Raw genomic sequence first — 27,990 nt, 5'->3', positions numbered from 1 at the left:
GCCCTTTTATAAGAAGACCGTCAACTAAGGCGGAAACTCCTCCTCGGAGACGAGCTTGGGAGACGAGGCTTTTCCTCGCTCTCTCTTTCTCCTCTTCTCTTCTGTTATTCCTTCCCGCTTCTTCTCTAAAACTTCGTAAGTTTCCTTACCATCCTTCTCTCTCTCCCTCTCTCTCTCTCTCTACCCGTGATCTTGATTCCTTGGTTCTCCGATGATTGTAATTTTTTTGGGGATATTTTAGATGGAAAAGGATTTGCTTGCGAGTTAACTTGGAATTATATACAACTTTTTTTTTCCGCCAAAAATCTGACGACATTTTGTTTGTTTTTCATGAATTGTGGTTTTTGTTTCTGGTAAGAATTTGCTCATACTGTTAAGCGAATTAGTCCCATGTTAAGTTCTCAAGTAATTGAGTCCAGTGTTGGTTGTTCCGTACCCTTTTCATTTTATTTATTATTTTTTCATTTTTAATGGATGGATTTGGATCCGGTGTTTCTTATTTTTTATTTCCGTCATCTTCTTTATGTTCACGTTTTAAGACGGTAGATTATTATGAACATCTCTACATGGTAATTAGTAATTCTGTAATTTCCGTCTGTTTGTCGAATACCCTTCTCAGTTTCTAAAATCATTAACTTGATATATTCTTCGAGTTTGCGTTCTTGGAATAAGTTTCAACACTGGGACCCTCGTGTTCTGCTATAGTTATTAACTGGATTTTGCGCTGTGCTACCTTTTTGGCATGTGAAGTTCAGGCTGTTCTCAGTATTTGGAAAGCAAGATTCTTAAGTTTACTCCATTTGTGTTTGGGCAGTGACGCTAAAGTGCTGCAATCATGTTTAGTTGTGCTCCAAGAAAGAGTGACAACACTAAGTACTATGAGATTCTTGGTGTTTCCAAAAATGCAAGTCAAGATGAACTGAAGAAAGCATATAGAAAAGCTGCCATTAAGAACCACCCTGATAAGGGTGGAGATCCTGAGAAGGTGATCTTTTATTCCACTTCTCCATCTCAGGATGGATGTTGCTGATAAAAAAATGATGGTATATATTATGCTGTCAAGTTGCATTGCTTTGATCATATCGTATTACCTTTTTTTTTATATTTGCAACGAGATCAAGGATGGAAAATGAAGTGTACTCCTTACTTTAAGAAGAAAGGAAAGGAGTGGAGACAATATTAACCACAGATAATCAAATAACAAACAAAGTAGAGGAAATGAAGAAAGATATATATCTGGTCAATGCCTTCTTAAACCGATCTCTTTCTTTCTACTCCCTCTAGATTATCTGCAAGAAGGTGGCTGCCCTTGGTGTCCATTACAAGGTGCCAAGGATCTTGCCCCTCTCTAATACTGTGTCAGAAAGTCCATGGACCATCATCTGAAGAGAGAATCCATTCCAATGTTCCAGAATCTCCTACTCAAATTATCTTATTAACATTTTATGGATTTGGATGCAATGCAATGCAGTGAAAAAAAGAAAAAATGCTAGAATGGGTACTAAGTTACATCATTGAATAAAAAATATGTTTCACTTATTATCCTAACGGTATGTATCTCGCTATCAGCTGAGTGGATCTTTAAATGCTTTATCTCTGATTGTTTTAGGTATATATACAAATATACAATTTAAGAGCTAGGATAAATCTGAATACCACAGTTGGAGTGAATTTTTACTCCTAGATATTGAAGAAATCACTTTAGCTTTTGTCAACCAGAGTGGGAGAAATCTTCTCATGTCTTGTGCTTGGGGAAATAGGAGTTATCTGATGGTGTAACTTGAGTGAGTTGCTGATCATCCCCCTATTACGGCTTGTTGCTTAGATTCAGAGAAAGAGCAGGCAAATTGAAATATACATGGGGCTGAGGTTCCTAGTTCATGTGCATCCATGTCTCTTTACCTAGGAACCACTGAAATTTTATTGTTAGAAGATATCTTTTCTTTAAGCTTAATGTGGAAAAAGTGTTTCAATATATTAATGGTATTAAGCTTCTTTTTATCCAATTTAATAGTAGCTTTGTTAGAGATGTGTGGCATCATGAATTTAGTTTTAACAGAAACATTTTTTTATTCAGATGGTTGAGTTTAGACTAGGGGTTGAGACCTCTGTTCTTTGTAGGTTTTTAGTTGCATCACTGATTATGTAGTTTAAAATAAATTCTACATATAAGTGTTTATGTGATTTAAATATGATCCTGAAACACGTATCATTCTAAATCTTGAGGAGGTTTTTCTAATTAGGTTCTTACTGTTTACTTCTATCTTTTTGTCTGGAATCAGTTCAAGGACTTGGCTCAGGCTTATGAAGTTCTTAGTGATCCTGAGAAAAGAGATATATATGACCAATATGGTGAAGATGCTCTTAAGGAAGGAATGGGAGTAGGTGGTGCCTCTCACAATCCTTTTGATATATTTGAATCATTCTTTGGTGGTGAGTGATGTGAAACTATTGTTTTTATATCATGTCTGTAATTCTCTATTTGGTTTAGTTATGTTATAATTTTCCGTTCCTTATTTACTTTTCTTATTATTCCAATGTTGTAGGTGGTGGTAGCTCAAGGGGAAGAAGACAAAAGCAAGGTGAAGATGTAGTTCATACCCTGAAGGTTTCTTTGGAGGACTTGTATAATGGAACATCTAAAAAACTTTCTCTATCTAGAAACATATTGTGCCCAAAATGTAAAGGGTATGCCTTTTATCCTATTCTTACAACGATGTGCTTTTAGTATTACTGATGCTTCTTTTGAATTACTTGTTTCTTTCTATTTTATATTTTTGGAATTTTGGGGATTGGTTTTATGGGTTGTTGATGTGATAAGCATATTCTTGATTCTAGAAAGCACATTTTATTCATGGCTTTAAAATGAAATATTGTTTGACCTACAAAGTTCATTATTCTTATTTGTAAAGAGACTGGGCCGAATGGGCCCTAACAGCCTCTTGTGTGATATCCTTTATTTTTTATCTTTTATTTTATGTTGATGGGCTCACTTAATGAGCTTGTTATTTGTTCTTGTTTTATTTTCTTTATGTAATTGCCAAGTTGGCCGCCCACTTAAGGGCATACTTGTCATCATTAATTTTTAGAGATTAATAAAATAGGGTTAGAGAAGGGTGAATGATTCGACTTCTTCTCTTACCTCTTCTCTTCGACATACACAGCTCTTGCACTATTATTCAGATCTGATTTGTACTGTTAATCATTGATTTTAAACCTGATATTAGAGGACTGATTTACATCTTGGTATCAGAGCGGGTACAGTTCTTCTTTCTTCCTTTTCTTCGTTCCTGTACACTCTAAAATCAAGAGAGTGTATGGAGAGATAGGTTCTCTATAGTGTAGAGAATCACTTGCCTAGTTGGTAGGAAGGGTTTGGAGATTTAAGTTCTAGCCGAATTTTGCCAAGAAGTGATGCTGCTTTGCTGCTGCCCGAAACCCTAGCCAACTAGAGATTTTCGAAGTTACCAGGAAAGGTGAAGCTTGGGTGTGGCGCTTTGTGCTTGGAAGGTGTCTTGTGACTGCTAAAGGAGGGCGGTTCAGGTTAGGAAGAGTTTGGGTCAGTCTGGTTGGTGCGGTACCATCTTCTTTCTTCCTCCCATTTGCTGGACGGAGCAAAACCCTAGTTTTTCAAGCACCCTAGTTCTGGTTTGACTTCAAGTAAGTTTGCATAGTTAAAATTTCAGTTCCTTGATTTCCGTTTGATTAATGGAGACATACGGAAGTGAGTTCAAGCAGGTGCCGGTATCTAGACTTGCTCCAGTAGATTTCGTTTTGATTGGTGTTACCACGATTAAGCTAGATGGAACGAACTATCTTGCCTGGGCACAGTCTATAAAAATTTATGTTTGTAGTAGAGGAAAACTCGGGTATCTCACAAGCAGTAAGGTGAAACCCGAAGAGACAGATCCTGAATTTGAGAGATGGATGCAAGAGAACTATACCGTTATAGGATGGTTAGTTAACTCTATGCAACCTCATGTAAGTCAGCACTATCTTTGGATGTCTTCTGTTAAGGAGATATGGGACAGTGTAACTGAGACTTATTCACAAACTGAATGTAGCCCAAGCGTACAAATTGAAAAGTGATGTGAAGAACCTGAGACAGGGGGAGAAGAGTGTAGCAATTTACTACTCTATACTAAAATCCCTATGGCAAGAAATTGATGTTATGGAAACTGTGGTATGGGAGAGTAAAAAGGATGCTGAAATGTACAGAAAGCTGGTGGAGAGAAATAGGGTGTTCGAGTTTCTCACTGGACTCAACCCTGAGTTTGATATTATCAGACATAATATTTTGGCCAGAGATGAGGTTACTTTATCACAGGCATATGCCATGATAAGTAGTGAGGAAAGTAGACAAGTTCAGTTGCAAAGTCCACCTACAGAACACTTTGCACATGCGGGAATGAAATCTAAGGGGCCTACTGAAAAAAAAGAGCAGGTGTGTGAATATTGCTAGAAACCACGACATACCAAGGACACCTGCTGGAAACTTCACCCTGGACTACTCCCTGAGAGGTTTAAGAACAACCCTAAGAAGGGCAGTGAAGTGGGAAAACTCAAGATTGCTAATGCTGCTACAGTACCCGAAGGGGGAAGTAAGGAGAATGAGGAAAAATCAACCATTGAGCAATTGGCTGTAATGAAGCTAGACTTTGAGAAGTATGGGAGGCTCTTAAATCACCTGGAAGCTATAGTTTCTTCAGCCCACCCTTCCAACAGTACATCCTGTTCATCGGCTTTTGCTCACCCAGGTACATATGCCTCAACAAATCATGCTTCAGTTTCAGGTAATCATAAAATCCCTTGGATTATAGATTCCAGTGCATCAGACCATATGACCAGCCTATCTAACATTTTTTGTTCATATCATCTCCTCTCTGGGAAAGAGAAAATATCCCTTGCCGATGGGTCACTTGCCCCCATCTCTGGTAAAGGAGATATAAAGACCTCTGACACCCTGTTCTTATCTTCTGTTCTCCATGTTCCTAAGCTTAGCACAAACCTTTTATCTGTTAGTAGCTTAACAAAGTCTATGAACTGCAGCATAACCTTCTTTCCCACTCATTACCTGCGGTCTCAGAGGACGATTGGGAGTGGCCATGAGGTGAACGGAATATACCTGCTGGACACACCAGATCAAGCCTTGGGACCACCTCATGGAGTTGCTTTAGAGTCAGTTGTGTCAGAGTCTGTTAACAAAATTTTGTTATGTCATTTTCGGTTTGGTCATTTGTCTTTTTCTGCTTTAAGTCATCTGTAATGTTTAAAGGAGTGTCTTTATCTAGTCTTCATTATGAGTCATGTGAGCTAGCAAAGCATTGTAGACATTCCTATTCAATCAGTAATAAAAGATCTCTTTCTCCTTTCCGTATTATTCACTCTGATGTGTGGGGACCATATTACATGCCACCATGGGGGGCTACAGGTATTTTATCCTTTTTATTGATGATTATTCTCGTTATATTTGGATTTATCTCATGAAATCCCAAGATGAAGTACCAACTATTGTGAAAAATTTTCATGAATTCATCCTCACCCAGTTTAATACTCGTATCAAAATATTCTGCTCTGACAATGCTAATGAGTATTTTGAGAGAACCCTCTCCACCTATCTTGAAACTTTTGGGGTTATTCATCAAAGTTCTTGTTCCTACACTCAACAACAAAACGGGGTGGTGGAAAGAAAGAATAGACATGTGGTTGAGGTTGCAGATCCCTTTTATTTGCATCCCATGTTTCTGTAAAGTTTTGGGGAGATACTATTCATACTGCTACCTACCTAATCAACCGTATGCCCTCCAGGGTCCCTGGCTTTAAAACCCCCTTTAGTCTTATCTTCCCAGATGAGGATCTCTTTTCTCTCCCTCTCTGTTTATTTGGGTGTACTTGTTATGTGCATATTCATAGTCACCAAAGGCATAAATTTGATCTTAAGGCTCATAAGTGTGTATTTCTGGGATATGCCTCTACACAAAAGGGTTACTGCTGTTTTGATCTAGTTCGTGGCACCTGCTTTGTATCTCGGGATGTCACCTTTGCAGAGTTGATTCTTTTCTTTAGTATTCCTCCTGAGGAGGAGAAATCTGATGAACCCTTTTGCTATGTCTCCGGCTGTTCCTCTTCCCATCCCTTGTGAGTTTGATCATGGGGTGTCCACCTCTTCCACTGGACCCACCCCTGAATATCCCCGCTCCTCCTCTTGCTTCTGTTCCTACTCTCCAAAGGTGTTACCGAAGGCGGAGATTCAGATATATGCAGGTTGTTTCCACTCCTTCAGAAGAGCATCTTGCCATTCCCATAGTTCCTGAGGAAACAGGTCAGCCCTCTATCGACCCACCTTTGACCGTCCCCAACCTTGACCTTCCTATTGCTCTTCGCAAGGGCAAGCGGAAGTGTACAACCCATTGCATCTCCAAACATTTATCTTACAGCCTTCTCTCTCCTTCCTACTACTCCTTTCTTGCTTCTTTTTCTTCACATGTGATACCCAGGTCTGTACCGGAAGCATTATCTCAACCTGAATGGAGGGATGCTATGATGACTGAACTTGAAGCATTATATAAGAACCATACCTGGGATATTGTGGACTTGTCGGAAGGGAAGGAACCGGTGTGGTGTAAATGGGTGTTCACCACTAAATATCTCTCTGATGGCTCGATTGAGAGGTATAAGGCTAGGTTGGTTGCCAAAGGTTACACCCAAATGTATGGCATTGACTATCTTGAGACCTTTGCTCCTGTGGCTAAGATGACTTTAGTTAGGGTTTTGCTTTCTCTAGCAGCTACTTTTGACTGGCCCCGACACCAGTTTGATGTTAAAAATGCTTTCTTGAATGGAGATCTGCATAAAGAAGTCTATGTCTCTACCTCCAGGGGTGTATGGGAAAGAATTGAAAGGCAAGATGTGTAAACTTCACAAATCCATTTATGGTCTCAAACAATCTCCTTGGGCTTGGTTTGAGAGATTTCGGGCTGTTCTTGTCTCCTTTGGCTACATTCAAACACAATCTGATCATACATCGTTCTTGAAGAGAAATAACACTCTGGTGACCTTCTTGATTGTTTATGTTGATGATATTGTGGTCACGGGTAATGACATTGAAGAGGTCAGGAAACTAAACGGACTTCTCAATTCTGAATTTGAAATCAAAGACTTGGGAGACCTTTGGTATTTCTTGGGCATTGAAGTTGCTCGGTCTAAGGACGGTATTTTCATATCTCAGCGCAAATATGTCCTTGATCTTCTTGCTGAAACTGGTAAACTTGGAGCTAAACCCATCTCCACTCCCATTGATCCCAATCATAAACTTTCTGCCACAGATGGTGAACCTTTGTCTGATAAGGGAGTGTTTCAGAGACTGCTTGGGAAGTTGTTGTATCTTTGCATGACTCGGCCAGATATTTCCTATGTAATAGGTGTTATTAGTCAGTTTATGCATTCGCCTAGAGATACTCATCTAGCTGCTGCGGAAAGGGTTCTGTGCTAAAGCATGGTCACATGAAGCTGGAGGCCTTTACTGATGCATATTGGGCAGGATGTATGGATGACAGAAGGTCCACCTCTGGTTATTGTGCTCTGGTTGCTGGGAATATTGTGTCTTGGAGAAGTAAGAAACAATCAGTAGTTGCTAGATCCTCAGCTGAAGCAGAATACAGGGCAATGGCTCATGGTGTGTCAGAACTACTATGGCTACGATCCCTTCTAGAGGAATTGGGGGTGGACTGCGAGAAACCAATGATGCTCTATTGTGACAACCAAGCTGCTATCAACATTGTACATAATCCTGTTCAACATGACAAAACTAAGCACATTGAGGTTGATAGGCATTTTATAAGGGGAAGAGTCTCTTTAGGAGAAGTTTGTTTGCCATTTATCACATCAGAAGAGCAACTGGTTGATATCTTGACCAAGGGAGTTCCCAAGGGGAAATTGACACACTATATAAGCAAGCTGGGCATGATTGACATCTATGCTCAGCTTGAGGGGGAGTGTAAAGAGATTGGGCCGAATGGGCCCTAACAGCCTCTTGTGTGATATCCTTTATTTTTTATCTTTTATTTTATGTTGATGGGCCTCACTTAATGGGCCTGTTATTTGTTCTTGTTTTATTTTCTTTATGTAATTGCCAAGCTGGCCGCCCACTTAAGGGCATACTTGTCATCATTAAATTTTAGAGATTAATAAAATAGGGTTAGAGGAGAAGGGTGAATGATTCGACTTCTTCTTCTCTTACCTCTTCTCTTCGACATACAAAGCTCTTGCACTATTATTCAGATTTGATTTGTACTGTTAATCACTGATTTTAAACCTGATATTAGAGGACTGATTTACATCTTTATTGATTACTAATTTTATTTATTTATTTATTTATAAGAGGACTATGAAAAATGAATTATATTTTATATTGGCATGGTTGGTGGATTTTGTTCCTAATTTTATGGTTTGCAATTTGATTTATTTTTTAGTTAACCCAAAAGTTAACCCAAAATTTACCCATCTCCTAGGTGGGTAAGTTAACCCAAAAGTTACCTGGGTAAAAATGGTAAATTTCCTAACTTACCTGGGTAAAAATGGTAAATTTCCTAACTTACCTGGGTAAATGTACTTATTGGAAAATACAAAGTTTTTATAGAAAGGTAAAGTATGAGGTATTGTATTAATATCAAAAGTTTGGTCCTCTGTAAAATGAGATTATGTAGCTCACCAAGAAGTTTAACCAAAATTCACCTGCTGGTAGGGCAGTGTGTAAGATAAGGTGGTCTGCTGTTTCCTCCTTGGAATCACAGAGAGAGCAGCAAGTAGAGTTCATAGATATCCCCTCCTAGTTAGCTTGTCCTTAGACATTTTGCCAAAACTGCAGTCCAAACCAAGAAACAAACCTTAGAAGGGACCTTTCTTGCCCATACAGCTTTATAGGGGAAGCTGATTCCAGCAGGAAAGAAATATGGAACATGGAACTTGAATGAGAAACTCCCAGAATTATCCCACTTCCAAATTCTTTTATCACCAGAGTTATGGAATCAGCTGGGTGTTCTGAAGTTGACAAAGTAGGTCAGTAGGTCTTCAAGCTGGTGAATCTCCCAGTCAAAGAGAGGTCTTCTAAAATTGGGTGCCTGAATCCCAGAATTTAGAAGACCCAGAAATAGAGAAGATTTCTGCAATGGTAGCCTCCTTATTCGTGGCAATGTTGAAGAGTCTAGGATATAACTCTATCAAGGGTCTTTCTCCACCAAGGGTCAAGCCAAAATCTCAGCTGAGTGCCATTGCTTGGCTTGAAAGCAGTACCTGCAAGGAAATGAGGCTGAATTTTTTGGGTACCATTCCAAAACCGACCTGCAGGAAACATTGGAAGGCTGCCTGGTGTCCCATCCCCCAGTGGAAATCCCATACTCCCAAGTGCAGTGTTTTCTTCTTTAATTCTATATAGACCCAAGCCCCCAAGTGCTTTTGTTTTATTTTAATTAAAACCTTCCTAGTGCTTAGGGCCTTATGGGTACAAATATTGGGCCAATCTACAAGGTGAATTTTCGTATCTTCCTTCAAACCTCTCCATAAGAATTCTCTTTGAAGCTACTCCAAACTTATAGCCGCCTTAAACATGGATAGGTAGTCACAAAGGAGGCTAGAGAGTAGATTGAACAGGCCATAAGGTTTATCTTACTTGCTTTGGAGAGATATTTGACTTTCCAAGTTGCTTTTTCTGGCATCTTTCTATCACTGGTCCCATAGGGAACATGGAGAACTTTTGCGCCAAGAATAGGTAATTGGAGGCTTTGCTACCTTGCAACCAAGCACAGCAGCTAGGCTAAGAGGATAAGGCACATTTCCAACAGTATCGTAGAGCTTTTCTCTAGGCTTATCCCGAGACAATCTCAAACCACCTCAAGACATCTAACAGATCTGAAGCTGAAAGGAGGCATGAAGGAAGAAGAGTGTTAGATTGGAATTGCTTTTGCTGTTTCAGAATTATAAATTTCTTGATGTCTTTACTTATTAAAAAAAATTTCTTGATGTCTTTCCTTGCATATTCTAGTTCTTTCCTGCTATTAGATTTTTGAACCTTTGTACGGGTGCTTGAGAAAACACTGTTCTTTTTGATTCCTGTTTACTTGCATGCTCATTTGAGTTATTGAGCTGTTCATCAAGTTGCATTAGAATGTTGTTGGATACTAATGAATTTGGATAGGATTGTTGGTTATCAATGAATCTGAGCATGCAGAATCAGTTACTTAGTAAAACATGGTGACAGACCATAAGTTCTGATATAAAAAATGATGTGACTGCCAGACAATAACTAAAAAATTGTGCAGGATAGGATTTAATCAAACTGGACACTGACTATGAAGGTCTTGGTTTTGTCAAGGCGACACCTAGGCAACAAGGCGCCCTTGGAGGCTTGCCTCGCCCAATCGCCAAGTAGTTTTGTGCACTATGTTATAAAATACTTTTATATTTTTAATTTTTTGACATTTTTTTCTGATCAGTGAATTATCAGATTTATTAACTCAAAGCTAAAGATAGTACAATTTAGGGAGAGGCACGAGATATGGAAGAGGCCATCAACCTTTTAGTTAAAGAACAAAACAATGGAAAAAGAAAATTACAGAGAAGTCCAATACAATGAAACCCGAGTAGCCCCTTGTTTAGCAAGATAATCGACCAAGGCATTGGCCGATCTACCCAACCACTGAACTCTAACTGTCATGCCCCTCAATAGCCATTTGACCTTTTTTAAGATATCCTTAAAGTTCCAAGTGACAGTACCCGGGTCAGCCAACCATCCCACTACAACCTTGGAGTCTCCTTCAATTATTAAGTTTTGCACTCCAAGTTGATAAGCAATCTGTACCCCCTGTGCTGCAGCTAGGAGTTCAGCCCTCACAGAATCTCCTATTCCCACCGGTCCCGAAAAAAAAGGCAATGATGTTGCTGTTTTCATCTCTTAGTACACCACCAATCCCAGACGGTCCTGGGTTACCCTGACTACTCCCGTCAAAGTTCAGCTTAACAAAACCCTCCATTGGCGGAGTTCAAGTTACTTGAACTCTAGGCTTCCTAGAGGAAGTGAGGGCAACCGCAGACCAATTTCTCATTAAATCCTCAAAAGAATAATCTTCAAAGAGTTTTAAGGATTTCAGCCACAAAATAGTCCTTGTAATAATACACTCTTTGACCTCAAGAATGCTTCTTTCCTTCTAAAAAATTCTGGAATTTCTCTCTTCCCAAATAGTCCAAAGGAGAGCTGCTCTTATACACTTCAACATGATTCTCCCTCTTCATGTGGTCCACACAAAGGTAGAAGGGGAAACAACAAATTTACCTCAGCTGGCAAGTTCCACCTACACTCAAACAAATCAAATACCCAATTCCAAATGGCTGTAGCAAAAGGACAAGAAATCAATAAGTGGTAACAGCCCTCATTTTGCGCTTTACACAGAATACACCAGTTAGGGGATAAACACAAGAAAATGTCTTTTCTTCTACAGGTTATTCATTGTATTGATTTTACCATAGTAAACTTCCCAACAAAACACGACTATTTTTGGGGGAACAGGCCTAGACCATACTTCCTTAACTGGGAAAGCCCGAGGAGAGGAACTGGAGCAAAGGGAATTAAAGAAAGAAGCACAAGTAAACGACCCTTTCGGAGTCAAAGTCCAAATCATCCTTTCAGAAATGATTGGGTCCAGGCAAACAAAATCAAGTAGCAATAAGAGCTTAGAGACTGATAGGGATTCCTCATCCCTTAACCCTTTACGGAAGCCAATGACCCAATTTGTCAACAAGGGGGTATACGGGGACAAAAGAAAGGAAGACATAGGTTCTATTTTAAAAAGGGAAATAGAGAAGAGAGAAGGTAACAGATCCTTAAGAGGCAAATTTCCAACCTAAGTGTCTTCCCAGAAAAGAACCCGAGTCCCAAAGCAAGCATCATACCTTACAAAGTGTAGGAATTGTGGGAGGATGCTATTAATTGCCTTCCAAGGTGTTACAAGAATTGCCTGTCTGGATACCCCTGCATCCCAACCATTTTTGGAACAGCCATGGATACTTGCCACCACTTCATGCCATAACCTCTCCCTCTCTAAAGGCCATCTCCACAACCTACCTAGAAGAGCTACATTCTTAAAAGTAATATTCCCTAATCCTAATCCTCCTTCCTCCTTACTTCGACTAACTCCCATCTAATCAAATGATCATTCTTCTCTTGCCCCGGCTCCCACAAAAAGTCCCTAATCATCTTCTCTATCCTCTTAGCTTCCCTAGCAGGAATCTTAAAGACAAACAGAAAGTAAACCGACAAATTAGCAAGTGTGGATTTAATCAGTCACTCTACCCCCCATAGAGATATAATTCTTTTTCCAGCTTGCCAACTTCTTTCCAAACTTATCTACAACAGGGATCCGAAACCGACTTTCCTTTGGGTTAGATCTTAGGGGAAGACTTAGATAAGTTAAGAGCCAGGATGAGGTGGAGCACTCTAAGCAACCTGCAATAGCCTCTATTTCTTGAGCATCCATATTGATTCCCACCACACAACTTTTTTCAAAGTTGATTTTTAGGTTTGAGGCCTTTTCAAAACTATTAATTAGGTTCTTAAGGTTCCCAACCTTCTTCAAGTCACTTCCTTCACAAAAGATTATAGTATCGTCTGCAAACTGAAGGTGAGTCATAGGCACATTATTTCTTCCTATTCTCCAACCACTCACTACCTCCTCCCTATCTGCTTTTGAAATCAATCTACTTAACACATCGGCAACAAGAGTGAATAAAAAGGGGGAGAGTGGATCACCTTGTCTTAGGCCTCTACAAGCAGGGAAGAAGTCCTTAACTTCTCCATTGAGAAGGATAGAATAATGGCAAGAAGTGAGACAACCCTTAATCCACTTGCACTCTCTTTCCCCAAACCCACACTTACTTAGCACCTCTAAAAGGAAGCTCCAATCCACCAAATCGTAGGCCTTTTCAAGATCCAATTTGCAGACAAAACCATTTTTACCTTATCTCTTCATCTCCTCCACACATTCATTAGCTATCAAAATCTGATATTCTGCCTTGTACAAAGGCACCTTGAGCTTGACTAATTAGAGAGGGGAGTACCACTTTGATCCTCAAGGATAAGACTTTAGCCAAAATTTTGTAAACACTAGTCGCAAAGCTAATTGATCTGAAGTCCTTAGGATGCTTAGCGACAACCTTCTTGGGAACAAGAGCTACAAAAGTAGCATTAATTCTAGAGCTAACAACGTAGTTATCCTCAAACTCCCTAAAGACCTCAAGTACATCATTTTTAACTATGTCCCAACAATCTTGATAAAAGGCCATCATAAATCCATCTGGCCCAGGAGCCTTAGATCTATCCATTAAGAAAACTGCTTGTCTGATCTCTTCCTGCTCAAAGTTTCTTTCCAACCATCCCCTCCCCCTCTCAGAAAGACTTAGCCAATCTAGACCATCCACTTCCACCCTACAATGCAGAGGTCTTCTTAGAATTGACTTAAAAATGATCTACAAAGCATATGGCTATCTCTTCTTGAGAGGAGATTTCCTCCATCAATCTCAAGTTATTCCACAAAGTTTTTCCTCATTCTTCCATTGGCCATCGCATGAATAAATGTTGTGTTCCCATTTCCTTCCTTGATCCATTTAAACCTTGATTTTTGCCTCCATGAGATCTCTTCCCGCAACATGACCTCTTCTAATTCCTTCTTTAAACTCCACCTCAACTCTCGTTCTTGTGCATTCATAGTCCTTTGGGATTCCTTCTTGTCCAATTCTTCAGTCTGAGTCAACAAGGAAGATTTTAAATCCTCTATCCTCCCAAAATGGTCCTTGTTCCAAGGTTTCAATTTTGTCTTCAAATTTCTTAGTTTTTTTATGAAATCTAACTCCTTTCCACTTCACCCCCCTTAGCTCTTCACTCCACCAACTCTCAACATTTTTTACAAAGTCTGGGTGAGACAACCACATATTCTCAAATCTAAAGGGTCTAGGTCTAGAGTCTAAGGGTTCCTCTCCTAACTGAATAGGGTAGTGATCCGAAGTAACTCTAGGTAACCCTTTAGCCATCAATCCCCTCCATTGATTCTCCCAGGCTTCATTGAACAAGAATCTATCTAACTTAGAACATGTTGGGTTTTCTTGAAAGTTGGATCAGGTAAAATTGGCTTGCAAAAGAGGAATCTCCTTCAACTCACAAGAGTTGATAATATCATTGAATTTCCTCATACTAGTCGTGATGGATTGATGAGGGTTATTTGATTCAGTTGTGAACCGAATAACATTAAAATCTCCACCTAAGCACCAAGGACCTTCCCATAACCCTTGAATGCCATACAACTCCTCCCACAATTCATTCATCTCTCTGTAATTATTGGGCTCATACACATTGGTTAGCAGCCAAGTAAAGTCACCCTCCACCATTTTGAATTTCAGAGACACAGAGAAGTTACCTGCTAATTCCTCAACTGCTTCTACAACATCTTCTTTCCACAAGGTAATTATTACCCCCTGAAGCTCCCCAAGAGGGAGTTGAAACCTAACTAATCCCTTTAGATTTCCACACTTCTAACCCATCTTCTATCCATCCCTTCTAATTTTGTCTCTTAGCATAATAACATCAGGCCTTTTCTCTTCTAAGCATATCCTTTATTAGTGTTCTCTTCCTTGCACTTCCTAAACTCCTCACATTCCAGCTTATGATTTTCATTAGAAATGATTAGAAAACCCTCTCAAACACCCTCACCCACCCTTACTTGAGACCCTTTCTTCTTTCCCCTCGGCCATTGAATTCAATATCACCCTCAATATTTGATATTAGTCTTTCCACCTTTGATCTTTTCTTTTTTTTTCCTACTTTTATCTACTCCAGCACTTCTCAAACACTCTCTATTTTCCTTCTTTTGTTCCAGTTTTGTAGTGGTACCCTCCATTTTCTCTTCTTTCTCTTTATAATCCTCCAAGAGAGCACAAATCCGCTCCCTCCTCTTCTCCACAACCCTTAGCCGCAAACCCACTCTGCCCTCCGTTGGCCATTCCTTTTGGTTGAGAAGCTGAAGTACCTGTTTCAGGCATAGGACCCTTATTAGTACCAGAAAACAAATCCACAGGCGTACCTGAATCAAATGGAACTGGTAGAGTAGGAACAGGAGCAGAAGTTGCTATCGGAGGCATCAAATCTAGACCTGGTTCCCTTGACTGATTGATCTCTGGAAGTTGTCTACGTTCAATCAAGTCTGTATTAACCAGTGCAGCAGAAGCTACCATTAAAGGTTGCCCCTTGATCGGTGATTCTGCGTGGCACGACAGTAATGAGTTTTGATCCTCTGAAAAGATAAACTAAGCATGTTGCAGTCCAAATGAGGGTGGGTTTGTTGGAGTAGATGTCCCCTGTGCAACTTCTGTAATAGCCGTTGAACCCATACAACTCTTATCTGAAGTACAACCTTGTGGTGGGGGTGGGGGGGAGGGAGCTGTCGCTTGAAATCCTGTCAAAGAGCCACCGACGTCTTCCTCTAGGAACAACACTTCTGTGTTTAAACTGTCATCTTCAAAGAGATCATTTGTTTGAGAGAGGTCGATACTGCCAAGGCTCAAAGTATCCTCAGTTTCAGAATCAGAGCAATCCTCCTCGTTAGACAAGAGATTCAAGTCGAATTTATCTGGATTACTTCTCTTGACAGAGTGCGGATTACAACGATTGGGAGATGATCGTTGAGGTTTTTTCACTGGAAGACACTGTAGAGAGCTAGCCGACTGAGTAGGAAGCTTCGAAATAGCAGCTTGGGAAAAGTCCTTTGCAGCGGTTGAATAGCTTGAGGAAGACAACGATAGACGATATTTATCGTCTACCTTAGGTCTCTCCCCAGTCACGTGAGTCTTTAAAGGCTCACGTGCCTTTTTAAGTAACTGGGTCGGGCCCGCTGGCCCGTTTGGGCCTTTACTAATATTTAGTTCCCTCATCGTGGGCTTTAGCTCATTACTTGGCCCATTCTTAACAACCTGCAACTTCACGTGACTTTTAAAGGGGTCACGTGCGTTCAGCCCACCGCTTGGTTTGATTTTATTAAATCTCGGTTCGGTTCTTCCCTGAACCACTTTCTCCTTGTTTAAGAATGCCATATTGGCGCCAGCTACAACCTATGCAAAGGTCCAGCTGCCCTCCAGATTGTTTCCTTCTTCTACACGCATAAGACCTTCCCCCTGAAATCTACCTTTTTGTTTCTCCAGCATATGTTTTTCCATTTTAGTGAAAGTGCTATTCTTGTTTGAACCATCCAGTCCTTTGTTGCCACACAATTCTTCTTCTTCAACCTTCTCATCTCCCTCCCTACGAGCCTCTTTCCAAAGCTTAGATTCAATGGATGAAGCCAGCCATACTAAGTAAAATTATCCTTCAACTTGCACCTCTATCTTCCGAGGAATCTCCTTAGGTTTTACTCCATTCAATAAAATGGAAGCTGAAAAGAGATCTCCCCAAAATACACCTCCTAGTGATCCTCCACACATTAGAGCAATGGCTTCAGCAGTTTCTTGCTTCCACAAATGAAAGGGAAGGCCTAAGAGATGCACCAACACTCCATCTTCAACAAAGAAATCTTTGGAGTTTGATCCTGGACACCATCTTGATATTGTGAAATTCCCAAGTTCAGCTTGGATATTTAAAGCCTCAGCTTCTACTCTATACTCAAGCAAGTCCAGCAAAGCCTTGTCTTTCTCAAAGGGTGTTAATATAAAGATACTCTTCAACAATCCGAGATGAAGCTTTAACTATAAGTTTACTTTCCCAACCTCCTCTCTGTAGGTTTACTCCCATTCTGTGTTTACCTGCTCCAGCTGTCACTATAATAGTCTCTTGCTTATTATTTCTCTCTAGGCTAGTAGAACTGCTTATCTTCCTTTTTTCTGTTACTTCTCTTATGGCACCCAACCATTTAAGCAGTTCACATAATACCCCATGAACTGCCTTCCAGCCCTGACTTTTCCTTCCCTCTGGGAAACAGACCATCTGCTTCCTACCCTTGCCAAAAAATTCTGTCAAAGAAATGAAAAAGCCTTTAGAATTTCTCTTACACTCTACTACAAATCTTCTTCCAGTTTCTGAGAGAAACTCTTTCCAGCTATTTTGTTTGCCTTTGTTACTTGCATCTTCCACAAACTCCTTGAGCCCTTCAATCACCCCCAAACCTTCTAACAGCACCATCCCTTTCTTTGCTTCCCTGATTTTCAAGATCAGCTGACCTTTTAATCTCTGTTCCTCAAATAGGAGCTCCTTAGCTTCAATCTTTAAAGTTTTTCTCCAACGGCCTACCTCCACGAACTCTCCCATTTTCTGCACTCCTTAAAGTGTGATGCAAGCTAGGCGTGTCGTATCACAACATCAAACTTGGCCTTTAATTTTTTGACATTATAATTATAAAATAGGCATTATTAAATTAGAATACTCATTTTATGTGTTTATGTACTAATTTCTTTTTATTATTTTCTTATTTGTTAGGGTTTAATCAACACAAACATTGCTAACTGCTGTATTGAACCCATGGTTCAAAGTATCGATACACCTCTATGTATCGGTAGAGGTGTATCAGTACTTATAACGATACTCCCCCTATTTTTTTATTTCTTTGGTTTTCAATTTCATTTTTAAATACATATATATTATTTTAAAAAATGGGTTCCCGAAAACACTTGTAAACATGTGTATTGGGGCGCCAAAGATACAATGCAGTACACCCGATACGGGGCGTATTGTATCGAAGTTTTGATCTTTGATTGAATCCTCAAAGATTTTAGAACCTGAACTAATAAGCAAGGGAAGAACTTAAGATTTTGTCTAATCAACACATTTTCTTCTTACAAATCTTCTTCTTCTTCCACCTTTTCTTTTCTTCTTTTCCTATAACAAAAGTAGGGTTCAGCCCCTATATTTTTTGAATTTTCTTTCCTTTGTTCCTTTTCTTCTCATAAAATGTTGATTTTCTAGACTTCAAACATGAAATTTATGCTTCTCTTATGAAAATTATGGATAATTATTAAGGAAAGATGGTTATGGAACCTAGGGAACTACCCTAGGATATATGGTTTTACTTAAAAGAAATCCATCGCCTAGGCACCCGCCTAGGTGACTAGGCGACAAGGCGCCCCCCTGTCGCCTAGCCTTGCCTTGGTGCCTTAAAAACTATGGGCTTGACTTCGATGTTACAGGATGTGAAAGATGTTAGCAGTTGCAAGAGAAGGGTTCGAGGGTTTCTCACCGGCCGGTAAGTGGAGAGAAGCTATGAGAATAGAAAGAAAAGTTATTCTGCTGGAGGAGTTATTCTACCAAAAAGACTTCACGATTAAGATTAGAGAAGGAAAGAGAGGAACAATGTTGTTAGTGGGAGATGCTATTCCTTGGTTTCAAAGCTTCTTGGATGGAGCTGCTCAGGTTTGCTGGAGGAAAGTTTGGAGAGGTACATTCAGGCAAATAAGGAGAGAATATGTAGCCGAGAGAAGAAAGAACGACAGGGGTTGGTATGTTACTCTGGAATAAAAGTTCGATAAAAAGAAAAGGCAAACAGTAGTTATTCCTGAAGGAATCCGGCTGTAGGGTTGGTCAGGGGTGGCTAATGCTCTTCATCGGAGATTAGTCATTAAGGAGTTTGTAACAGTGGAGGTACAAGCTGAGGAAGTAGTTGGCAGATAGAGTAAAAAAGAGGTGATGACTGATGACAGAAAGAAGAAAGAGATTGGAGAAGTTGGGCTTAGAAGAAACAGTAGAAGACTAAGAAAATCCAATAGTGGCATTCACAATTTTAGAACCAAAAATTGCTTTGGTTGGGGAAAAGGGCGCATGGGAGAAGAAATCCATTGTAACTGCGAGGGAGGAGGTGAAAGACTGGAAAGGATTGCTAGAGGAGGTGACAAGGAAGCTCGGGTTGAACCAGATGGTCATTCTCATTCCATTCATTGATAGAAAAGCAATCCTTGACGCGGGGGAGGTTTCAATAGATTTCACCTTGCTGGCAATGTCTGTAGGACCTGTAAGAATCGAAAAATGGTGTCCTCTTTCAAATGAAGTGGCGGGTGTAGACGATAGTTTCAAACTGAAGATGTTGGGTTTACCCTTTCACCTCTGGCAAAAAACAACACTAGAGAGAATGGTGCAGGTGATGGGCGGTGTTCTCCTGTTGTGCAAAACTACAGATTTGAGAGCAGTTCAATTGAGAGTAGCTGGAGTTAAGCCTGAAGAAGTCCCAAGAGTTTTTCACCTTTGCACAGAAGGTAGTTGGTACAAGATTTTGGTGAGTTCGGAAGTTGAAGCGTCGCACTGGATGGGGAAGTCGAAGCTTGAAGAAGATGACGACGTGGCAAGATGGGTTCCAGTTGGCGGGCTAGAACGAAGGAAGTCTGGACACGTGGCCGTGGCTGGGGGAAAGAATTCTCCTATTATGGAAGCTAAAAAGTCGATTGCTAAAAGCAAAGGTGTTTTTTTGGAAATATTTTCAAATGCTTTTGAAAACAAAAACTCTTTTCCCGCCGGTTGGTCTTATGCGGATATGGTCAAAGGTGAGTCTCGGTCTGATCAAGGGGGTGTTCGTATCATGTCTAAGATAGAGTTACCTGCCACTCGATCTGAATTGGCTGACTCAAGGTGGGATCGGTTTGTTCATGTTAAGGCAAGGGTCCAAGACTTTTCGTTGGACTCATGTGACCACTTAAGTGGTCACGTAAGTCGAACCTCTTTGCATCCGATGATAGACAAATTCAAGCGTCTATCTTCTTCTTCACGCGGCCCAAGTGTTGGGGTCCGAAAATCATTCTCAAGCGGCCAAATTTCCTCGAAGATGCCCTTACGCTGGATTCCGGTGGCGAAGCATGGAGATGGCAACCAGAATGAGGCGGAAGGGGATAAGCCAAATCCTAGATATTCCACGGGGAGCAGAGAAGATGGTGAGGATGAGGACGAAGGTTGGGTTAATTGTGACAGCTCGGAGGAGGCGTCAGATTTTGGCGGCGAAGATGAAACCCAATGTGATGAACATCCAGGAGTGGTGGAAAACACTTTCAACACAGAGATATTGTTTTCAGAGAGTGTAGAAGAGGACTTTTTCTTGCACAAATCCTCCACTGGGTGTGGAGAACTGAATGGAGCCGAGCATGCTTTGGAAGACAAGGGGGAAAATCGACCTCCAAGTAGAGAAGAACCAAACCAGGAGAGTAACTTAAGACAAGGAATCTGCAAGTGGTTTTCGGTTGCCCAACAGTTTTCAGGCAAAGAGCGCGCAGGCGGGGATGAAGGACAGAGCCTTAGAAGTACAAACAAGGGTGAAGTAAGTCTAGGTAGCAATCAGATAAGCCCTACCCAGCGAGTGAAAGGCCTAACCCATTCGGTTGCCATGTCTCCATTTGCCTCTATCCTAGGTATGGTTGTGGTTTCAGTTTTCATACTAATGTCTGCTCTACCTGTGGTGTTTGTCCTTTAGATTCCAGCTGTGCCCCAGTGCTGTGTACACAAGGGTTAGAGGATGATACCGGGGAGATTGGGGAGTTACAGGTGGGGAGTGAGAAGGAGTTGAGGGTGGGGGAAGCAGTTCCAATTGCTGTGGTTAAGAACTTGGCTAGGGTGGAATCTAGGGAGAATAGTGGTAAGATGGAGAAGGAAAAGGAGGGGAAGAGGAGCAGTGAGATAGGGGGAATGTTTGTCATGGGAGTGGATGAAGAGGAGTCCATAGCTGAATTTGTGGCAAAGCTAGGTTGCAAGGCTAGAGACTTGAATGAATTGAAAGGATATTTACAGACTAAAAGAGAAGGTGGGACTAGGAGGAAGAGAAGGTTAAGTGAAGCGGAGAAATTGAAGCTGGAAGTGGATGGGGGTAAGGAGGCTAGAGGAAGGAGTGGGAGGGGGAGAAAAGGAGGATCCTAGGAAGAAAGGGAATGGGGCTAAGCAGAGGTGTTGAAGAAATGAAGATAGTAAGTTGGAATGCGAGAGGGATGGGGAGTGCTAGGAAGAGAGCTTTAGTAAAGGAGGTATTAAAGAAAGAAAATCCAAACATTGTTCTAATTCAGGAATCTAAGCTTATGACATTTGATAAAAAGTGGGCTAGGAGTGTGTGGAGAGTGAATGGTCTAAGTTGGGCTATGAGTCCATCATGGGGCTCATCTGGTGGCCTAATTATTTTGTGGAAGGATGAAGTAGTGGAGGGAGTGGAAGAATTAGTGGAAAGGTTCTCAATCTCGGTTAAATTTAAGCATGTGTCAGATGGTTTTGAATGGGCCCTTACCAACGTACATGGCCCCAATAGTTATAAACAGAGGAATGAGTTGTGGGAGGAACTGGAAGATGTCAGAGGACTGTGGGAGGGGCCTTGGTGTCTAGGAGGGGACTTTAATGTGATTAGATTTATTGAAGAGAGTAACAAGGAAAGACAAAGGAGTACTACCAGCATGAGGAAGTTCAATGAGTTCATTAATGCTTTTGAGCTAAAGGAACTGAATCTCCAACACAATAGCTTCACTTAGTCCAATCTCCAAGCTGAACCTATTTGCTCAAAACTAGACAGGTTCTTGTTCACCAGAGTTACTTCCGACCAGAGAGATTTGGTGTCATGGACCTTACCCAGAGTTACTTCCGACCATTGGCCAATAATGATTTGTAAGTCTGATTTTGGTGGTAGTGGACCCTCCCCCTTTAGGTTTGAAAACATGTGGTTACTTCACTCGGACTTCAAAAACAAGGTGAAAAGTTGGTGGAATGAAAGTAACCCAAAAGTTAATTGGGCAGGGATGAAATTCCATTGGAAGCTAAAAGAATTGAAAGTCAAAATTAAGGAATGGAATATTCTCCACTTTGGTAGGTTAGATGAGAGGAAGCAACAATTGATAAACCAGATAGAGGAGTTAGATGCTAAGGAAGAAAGGGGTTGTTTTGGGGAAAGTGATAAAGAACAGAGGTGGGAGTTAAGGAAGAGCCCGGAGGACATAATTTTCCAAGAGATCAGTTGGAGGCAGAAATCTAGACATAAATGGGTGAAGGAAGGAGATAGGAACACAAAATGTTTCCATGCAATTGCCAATAGCAGAAGAAAGAAAAACAGCATATTTAAGTTGGTAGTTGATGGGACATTTTGACTCAACAGCAAGATTGCCGAGGCTTTTGTGGAGCACTTTAAATCCATCTTCAGTAAGCTTCTGTTTAAGAGATTAAGGATTGATGGATTTGGATTGGCCTAAGCTCCCTGATGAGTTGATTGTGTGGTTGGAAAGAGAGTTTGACCTGGAAGAAATTAGGGATGCCATTTTTTCCATGGATAGATCTAAAGCTCTGGGCCCGGATGGTTTCACGTTGGCTTTTTATCAGTATTGTTGGGAGATAATTAAGGATGATATTCAAGCTGTGTTCTCTGAATTCTTTGAAAGAGGTGTGGTAAACCCGAACTTGAACTCTACTTTTATAGCTTTAATTCCGACCCATCAGTTTGATTAATAACCTCTACAAGATTATTGCTAAGGTGCTTTCTAGAAGAATTAGAGAGGTGCTCCCCTCAATTATTTCCCACAATCAAGGTGCTTTTGTGATGAATCGACAAATTGTGGACCAAATCTTGATTGCTAATGAGAGCGTGGAAGACTATAGAAGTAGAGGTGAGAAGGGGTTGGTGTGTAAGCTAGATTTGGAGAAGGCATATGACATGGCGAATTGGTCTTTTGCTATTGGAGGTTTTAGAGTCTTTCGGATTTGGGAAGAGATGGTGCAAGTGGATAATAGGGTGCATTTGGACTTGTCATTATTCTGTGTTAGTGAATGGCAGGGTGGTGGATCACTTTCCAGCTGTTCGGGGTATTAGGCATGGGGGCCCTCTATCCCCCTTCCTCTTTACCCTAATTTCTTAAGTGTTAGGGAGGCTGATTGAGAGGGCAGATTCAAGGAGCTTGATTAGTGGATGGAGAGTGGAGAGGGATAGGGTTCCAGTCACTCACCTACAATTTGCAGACGACACAATTCTGTTTTGTGATGGAGAGGAGATTAGTTGGGTGAGAAACTTGAAGAAGGTGATTAAGGTGTTTGAACTAATGGCCAACCTCAAAGTTGACCTTTGTAAGAACTGTGTGATTGGTATTAATATGAGCAAGGGAGAGGTGTGGAGGAAAGGGCTCGAGTGCTAGGTTGTGAGATAACTCATTGGCCACTGAAATATCTAGGGCTTCCTTTAGGAGATAATCCTAGAAAAAGGAGTTTTTGGAATTCGATGATTGATAGATTCACTAAAAGGCTAGCTTCCTGGAAGAAGAATTACTTGTCTCTGGGGGGGTTGGATTACACTGATTAAGTCAACATTGGCAAACCTTCCGGTCTATTGCATGTCTGTGTGCCTGATGGAGTTAGGTGGGATCTAGTGACAAGACCCAAAAGTGAAGGGGGTCTGGGGCTGGGAAACATCCAGAAGAAGAATGTAGCTCTTTTAGGGAAATGGTTATGGAGGTGGTCTAAAGAAAGGGAGAACTTGTGGGCCAAAATAATCCTAAGTATTCATGGGCAAGAGGTAACTGGCTAGGATCTGGGACTCTCATCTAGGGCTTCAAGAACTTCTCCGTGGAAGTGGATCCATGCCATCCTTTAATTTTTTCTTCCCTTCATTAGGTATGATCTTGGTTCTAGCTTGTCAGTTAATTTTTGGGAGCACATTTGGGTGGGGGATTCCCCCTTGAAAGAGCAGTTTCCCTCTTTGTTTGCTCTGTCTAGGTTTAAAAGTGAACTTGTAGCCACCTTTGCTACCGTGTCTAACTCTGCTATAGGTTGGAACCTGGGTTTTAGAAGGGCACTTAGAGATTCTGAATTGGAACCCATTTCGAATTTGCTTAAGATCCTGGATGAGGTAGTCCTTGAGCCTTCAATTGGGGGCTCCAGGGTATGGTCTCTTGTCCCTTCGGGTATCTTTTCTTGCTCCTCCTTTTTCAAAGCACTGACACAACCTAGTCCAGTTCCGGGGTTTTCTTTTCCAGTCCAGGAAATCTGGGGTAATCCAATCCCTCCTAGGGTAGGCGATTTTTGCTGGGAAGCATGCCTAGAAAAGTGTAACACTTGTGACCTACTTCAAAAGAAAAGGCCTAATTGGTGTTTATTCCTGCACTGGTGCATCTTATGTAAGAAGAACGGTGAAAGCTGTTATCACTTGTTTGTTTCTTGCCCTTTTGTCTCCGATATCTGGTGTTGGTTTTTTTCTTTATTTGGTTGCATGTGGACCTCCCCTTCTAATGTGCGAAGCTTGTTTAGCTCCACAACAGTGAGGGGATTAAAAAAGATAGGGAAAATATTGTGGAGTTGTGCTGCTGTTTGTTGGACGATTTGGGAAGAAAGAAATCAAAGAGTTTTTCATGATAAAGAAAAAAGTAAGGAAGCCATCATAGAACTTATTTATATTAGGGTGGCTCTTTGGGTCAAGCCTTTGAAGCTCTTTGAAGATTATTCAGTAGGAGACATCATTAGAAAGTGGGATGAAGTGGTTCGGTCAGTTCCCATGTTCACAGCTCTTAGACCTGTTTGGACTCCACCGGATCCAGGTTTCATCAAATTGAACTTCGATGGTAGCAGTGAAGGAAATCCAGGCCATTCTGGTATAGGCGGTATCTTCAGGGATGAGGAAGGTAGAATCATTGCTATGTTCTCAGGACCTATAGGCTGGGGGGACTCATTGAGAGCTGAAATCTTGGCAGCTCTAGAAGGATTTAAAAGAGCTAAACAACTGAATATTAGTAAGTTGTTGGTGGAAGGAGATTCTCAGTTGGCTATTAAATGGTTGCAGAAGGAAGTGTCCAGCTTGTGGAAGTTCTCTAATGAAAGAAAGAAAATTACTCAGTTAACTCAGAATATATATGTCTGTAAGGGTTCAATGGGCCAAGAGGTGCACTAACTCCATGGCTGATACCTTGGCCAAACAAGGGGTGGGAAGAACAAATCTTTTTTGGGCTTATATTGTAATATGTTTTTTCAGTTTGTTAGGGAGGGTTAAGTCTTTTTACCCCTCCCTCCTGGTTGTAATTTCTCTCTCTCTTTTTATAAAATTTCTGTTATTGATAAAAAAAATGTTACAGGCAATGTGCCAGCAATGCAGTTTTTGCAAATGTTTATAGACTATATGAGGATACCAACCTGATGTTCTCGTACCAGTCCTAAGAAAATGTTGACTGTGTAAGGAATGGCTGATGGGTTTCATTGGGATCAAGGGTTTGGATGTAGGATGGAGGCTAGATAATGCAAGGATGGTTGGTATGCTAGGAGTCTAGAACTTGGGATGAACAAAGATCAAAATATTGATATGGTATGCTCTGTTTCGGGCATACTATATCTGTATCCAAGGTCATGGATACACCGATATACACAGGGTTTGGGATTTTGAAAGTTTGGGATGATAGTAGGCATCCTTCTCAGGATGATGCACATTGATGCCCAATTTTTTGTATTGGTGCTTATCAATATTTTGATCCTTGGGGATGAAGGGTTAAAGATAAGATAGATGGTTTTAGGCTCAGATGTGATTCCAATACTCTTTTCCTAATTTATTTGCATTATGTCAGGAGAGGCTGCAGCTTGCGCCTCTCCAAGGGATCTTGTATGAGATTGTAAGCATGAATCAGTTTCTGTTTTAATAAAATTCCATTATTATTCTTAAGGGTTAAAGATAGATGTTGGGCTGAAAAATATAGCATTAGAATTCTATAACATACATGATAACACAAACAAAAAGAGTGAAGCAATAAAGAGTAACAGAAAAACAGATAGAGCTATTGGAGTCTGCACCAGTAGATAAGAGTTAGTGGTAGATGCTTAAGCCATGGTTACTATTTACTAATTTGGCCTAGTTGTGACATGCTTAAGCCATGGTTTTCGGGTGATTTGGGTTCAGATTGATGTAAGGCTGTAATAATTGATATTTGGAAGGAAAATCTATGATTTTAAGGGTTTAGGAAGGAGTGATGAAGATGTGCTGAAATTTGTATGTAAAATGGGTGTGGAAGGTCTCAAGGGCTGGAATGCAGAAAACATTGCAAAAAACACCATGTGGCATAAAAGCAAGATATATTAGGATGATCTGTATGGGTGGTTTGCTCTAGAGATGATTTTCAGATGTTCTGAGGAGTGAGGAAGCGCAATCCTTTTGACAGCAGAAAAGAGCACTGGCAATAGAAGAAAAAGAATAAAGATAGCCTAGAACTGAACGTGTCTTAGTTCTCCAGGCACCTAGACATTTACCCAAGGGTTTTGGTAGCATTATCATGCAACCAGGATATTTTTATGGCCAAAACACAAATCTTCATTTGTTGCCTCAATCCATATGCTTGGTTTGTTATTGAGTGAAATTGGTCCTCTTTAGTTCTCATCTAAAAATTCAGTTGACCTACTGTCTTGCAAGGCTGCAACGTTTTATGTTCTAGAGTAATCACAAATTGGGCTTGATTCTAATTTGTACTTTCATCTATTTCAGTAAAGGGTCAAAAAGTGGGGCATCTGGGAGGTGTTGTGGATGCCAAGGTACAGGCATGAAGATCACAACCCGGCAAATTGGACCAAGCATGATCCAGCAGATGCAACATGTCTGTCCAGAATGTAGAGGCTCAGGTATTCAATCTAATTTGCAGTTCATTAGCAGGTCTAAATTGTGGTCTTGGATGGGCTATTTGCATAAATTATAAAACATTTCTTGATGCAGGTGAAGTTATTAGCGAGAAAGACAAATGCCCACAATGCAAAGGCAACAAGGTTACTCAGGAGAAGAAGGTGCTAGAGGTCAATATTGAGAAAGGAATGCAGCATGGCCAGAAAATTGTCTTCCAAGGTGAAGCAGATGAAGCTGTACGTGCACTAAGCATCTATTTGGGCTTTAGCATTTCATATGAGGCCCTTGTGGTCTTTTTAGATGTTCACTTGTATTGACAATACCAATTATCCTGTTCCCTATTATTTGCAGCCTGATACAATTACAGGGGACATTGTTTTCGTCTTGCAACTAAAGGAGCACTCAAAGTTCAAGCGGAAGTTTGATGATCTCTATGTAGAGCACACCCTCAGTTTGACGGAGGCTCTCTGTGGATTCCAGTTTGCTTTGACACATCTTGATAGCAGACAGCTCCTAATCAAATCAAATCCTGGCGAGGTTATCAAGCCTGGTACCATACTGGGACCTTTCTTGTTGGTCTTTTTCCCTTGTTGCTTACATAGAAAATCAGTTTAGTCCCTGCTCATGTCATCATGCTAATCCAGGTCAATACAAGGCGATTAATGACGAGGGGATGCCTCACCACCAGAGGCCTTTCATGAAGGGCCGGCTGTATATCCAGTTCCACGTGGACTTTCCAGATTCTGCTGTTCTTTCCCCAGATGAGTGCCGCACCTTGGAGACAATCCTGCCCCCAAGAGCAAACAGTCATTTGTCAGGGATGGATCTTGACGATTGCGAGGAGACCACCTTGCATGATGTCAACGTCGACGAGGAAATGAGGAGGAAGCAACAACAGCAGCAGCAAGAGGCATACGATGAGGACGATGAGCCATCAATGCCTCGAGTACAGTGTGCCCAGCAATAAAAACTTTGCTTCAGTTTTGATCTTTGCTCGGTAGGAAGCCTGTTTCCACTCTGTTCGATCCTAGATAGAAAGCCTCTCGCTTTGTTGGTCTTGCTATACTAGTGTTTTATTTTATGTTAAGAGGCTTATTATTAGCATAGATCCATTTGCAAAATGATTCTGACTATGATAGGTGGGCCTCTTGTCTTATCCCGACTCTTACAAGTTATCAGTGCTTCAAGAAATTTGAAACCAGGTCGAGTAGGATTAATTTCATTGCATTTCATTGTGTTCTGTGGTATGAAGTTATCCGAAGCTGAAGTAATATTTAATGAATATTTGGATCGAGATAAGTTGCTTTTATGGATTAGAAGCTTTGAGCTCTTTAGCCGGACTTTAATGGCATGGACTTGTTCAGCCGTGCTCCTGATTCCGTCGTAACCG

At 40.9% G+C, this 27,990-nt stretch overlaps 1 protein-coding gene across 4 annotated transcripts; it reads left to right on the top strand.

Annotated features, from left to right (window-relative positions):
- Positions 1 to 3: 3 nt before the first annotated feature.
- LOC104598458 (chaperone protein dnaJ A6-like) lies at positions 4 to 27,928 on the top strand. Of its 4 annotated transcripts, none has more exons than XM_010260530.2 (8): positions 4 to 135; positions 815 to 985; positions 2,283 to 2,433; positions 2,547 to 2,688; positions 26,469 to 26,602; positions 26,694 to 26,836; positions 26,952 to 27,150; positions 27,245 to 27,928. In XM_010260530.2, exons 2-8 carry the CDS (start codon positions 836 to 838, stop codon positions 27,565 to 27,567), a joined length of 1,242 nt encoding a protein of 413 aa, XP_010258832.1. In that variant the 5' UTR covers positions 4 to 135; positions 815 to 835; the 3' UTR covers positions 27,568 to 27,928. The 4 variants fall into 4 exon arrangements, with proteins under 4 accessions (XP_010258832.1, XP_010258833.1, XP_088746803.1 ...); XM_088890677.1 differs by having other exon boundaries at positions 42 to 135; positions 751 to 985; XM_088890678.1 differs by having other exon boundaries at positions 45 to 135; positions 756 to 985.
- The last annotated feature ends 62 nt before the right edge of the window (positions 27,929 to 27,990 follow it).

Source organism: Nelumbo nucifera, chromosome 6, assembly GCF_055504915.1.
Source record: "Nelumbo nucifera cultivar China Antique chromosome 6, China Antique-T2T, whole genome shotgun sequence".
Classification (NCBI taxonomy): Eukaryota; Viridiplantae; Streptophyta; class Magnoliopsida; order Proteales; family Nelumbonaceae; genus Nelumbo; species Nelumbo nucifera.
This window is presented reverse-complemented; position numbering and strand designations above follow the sequence as displayed.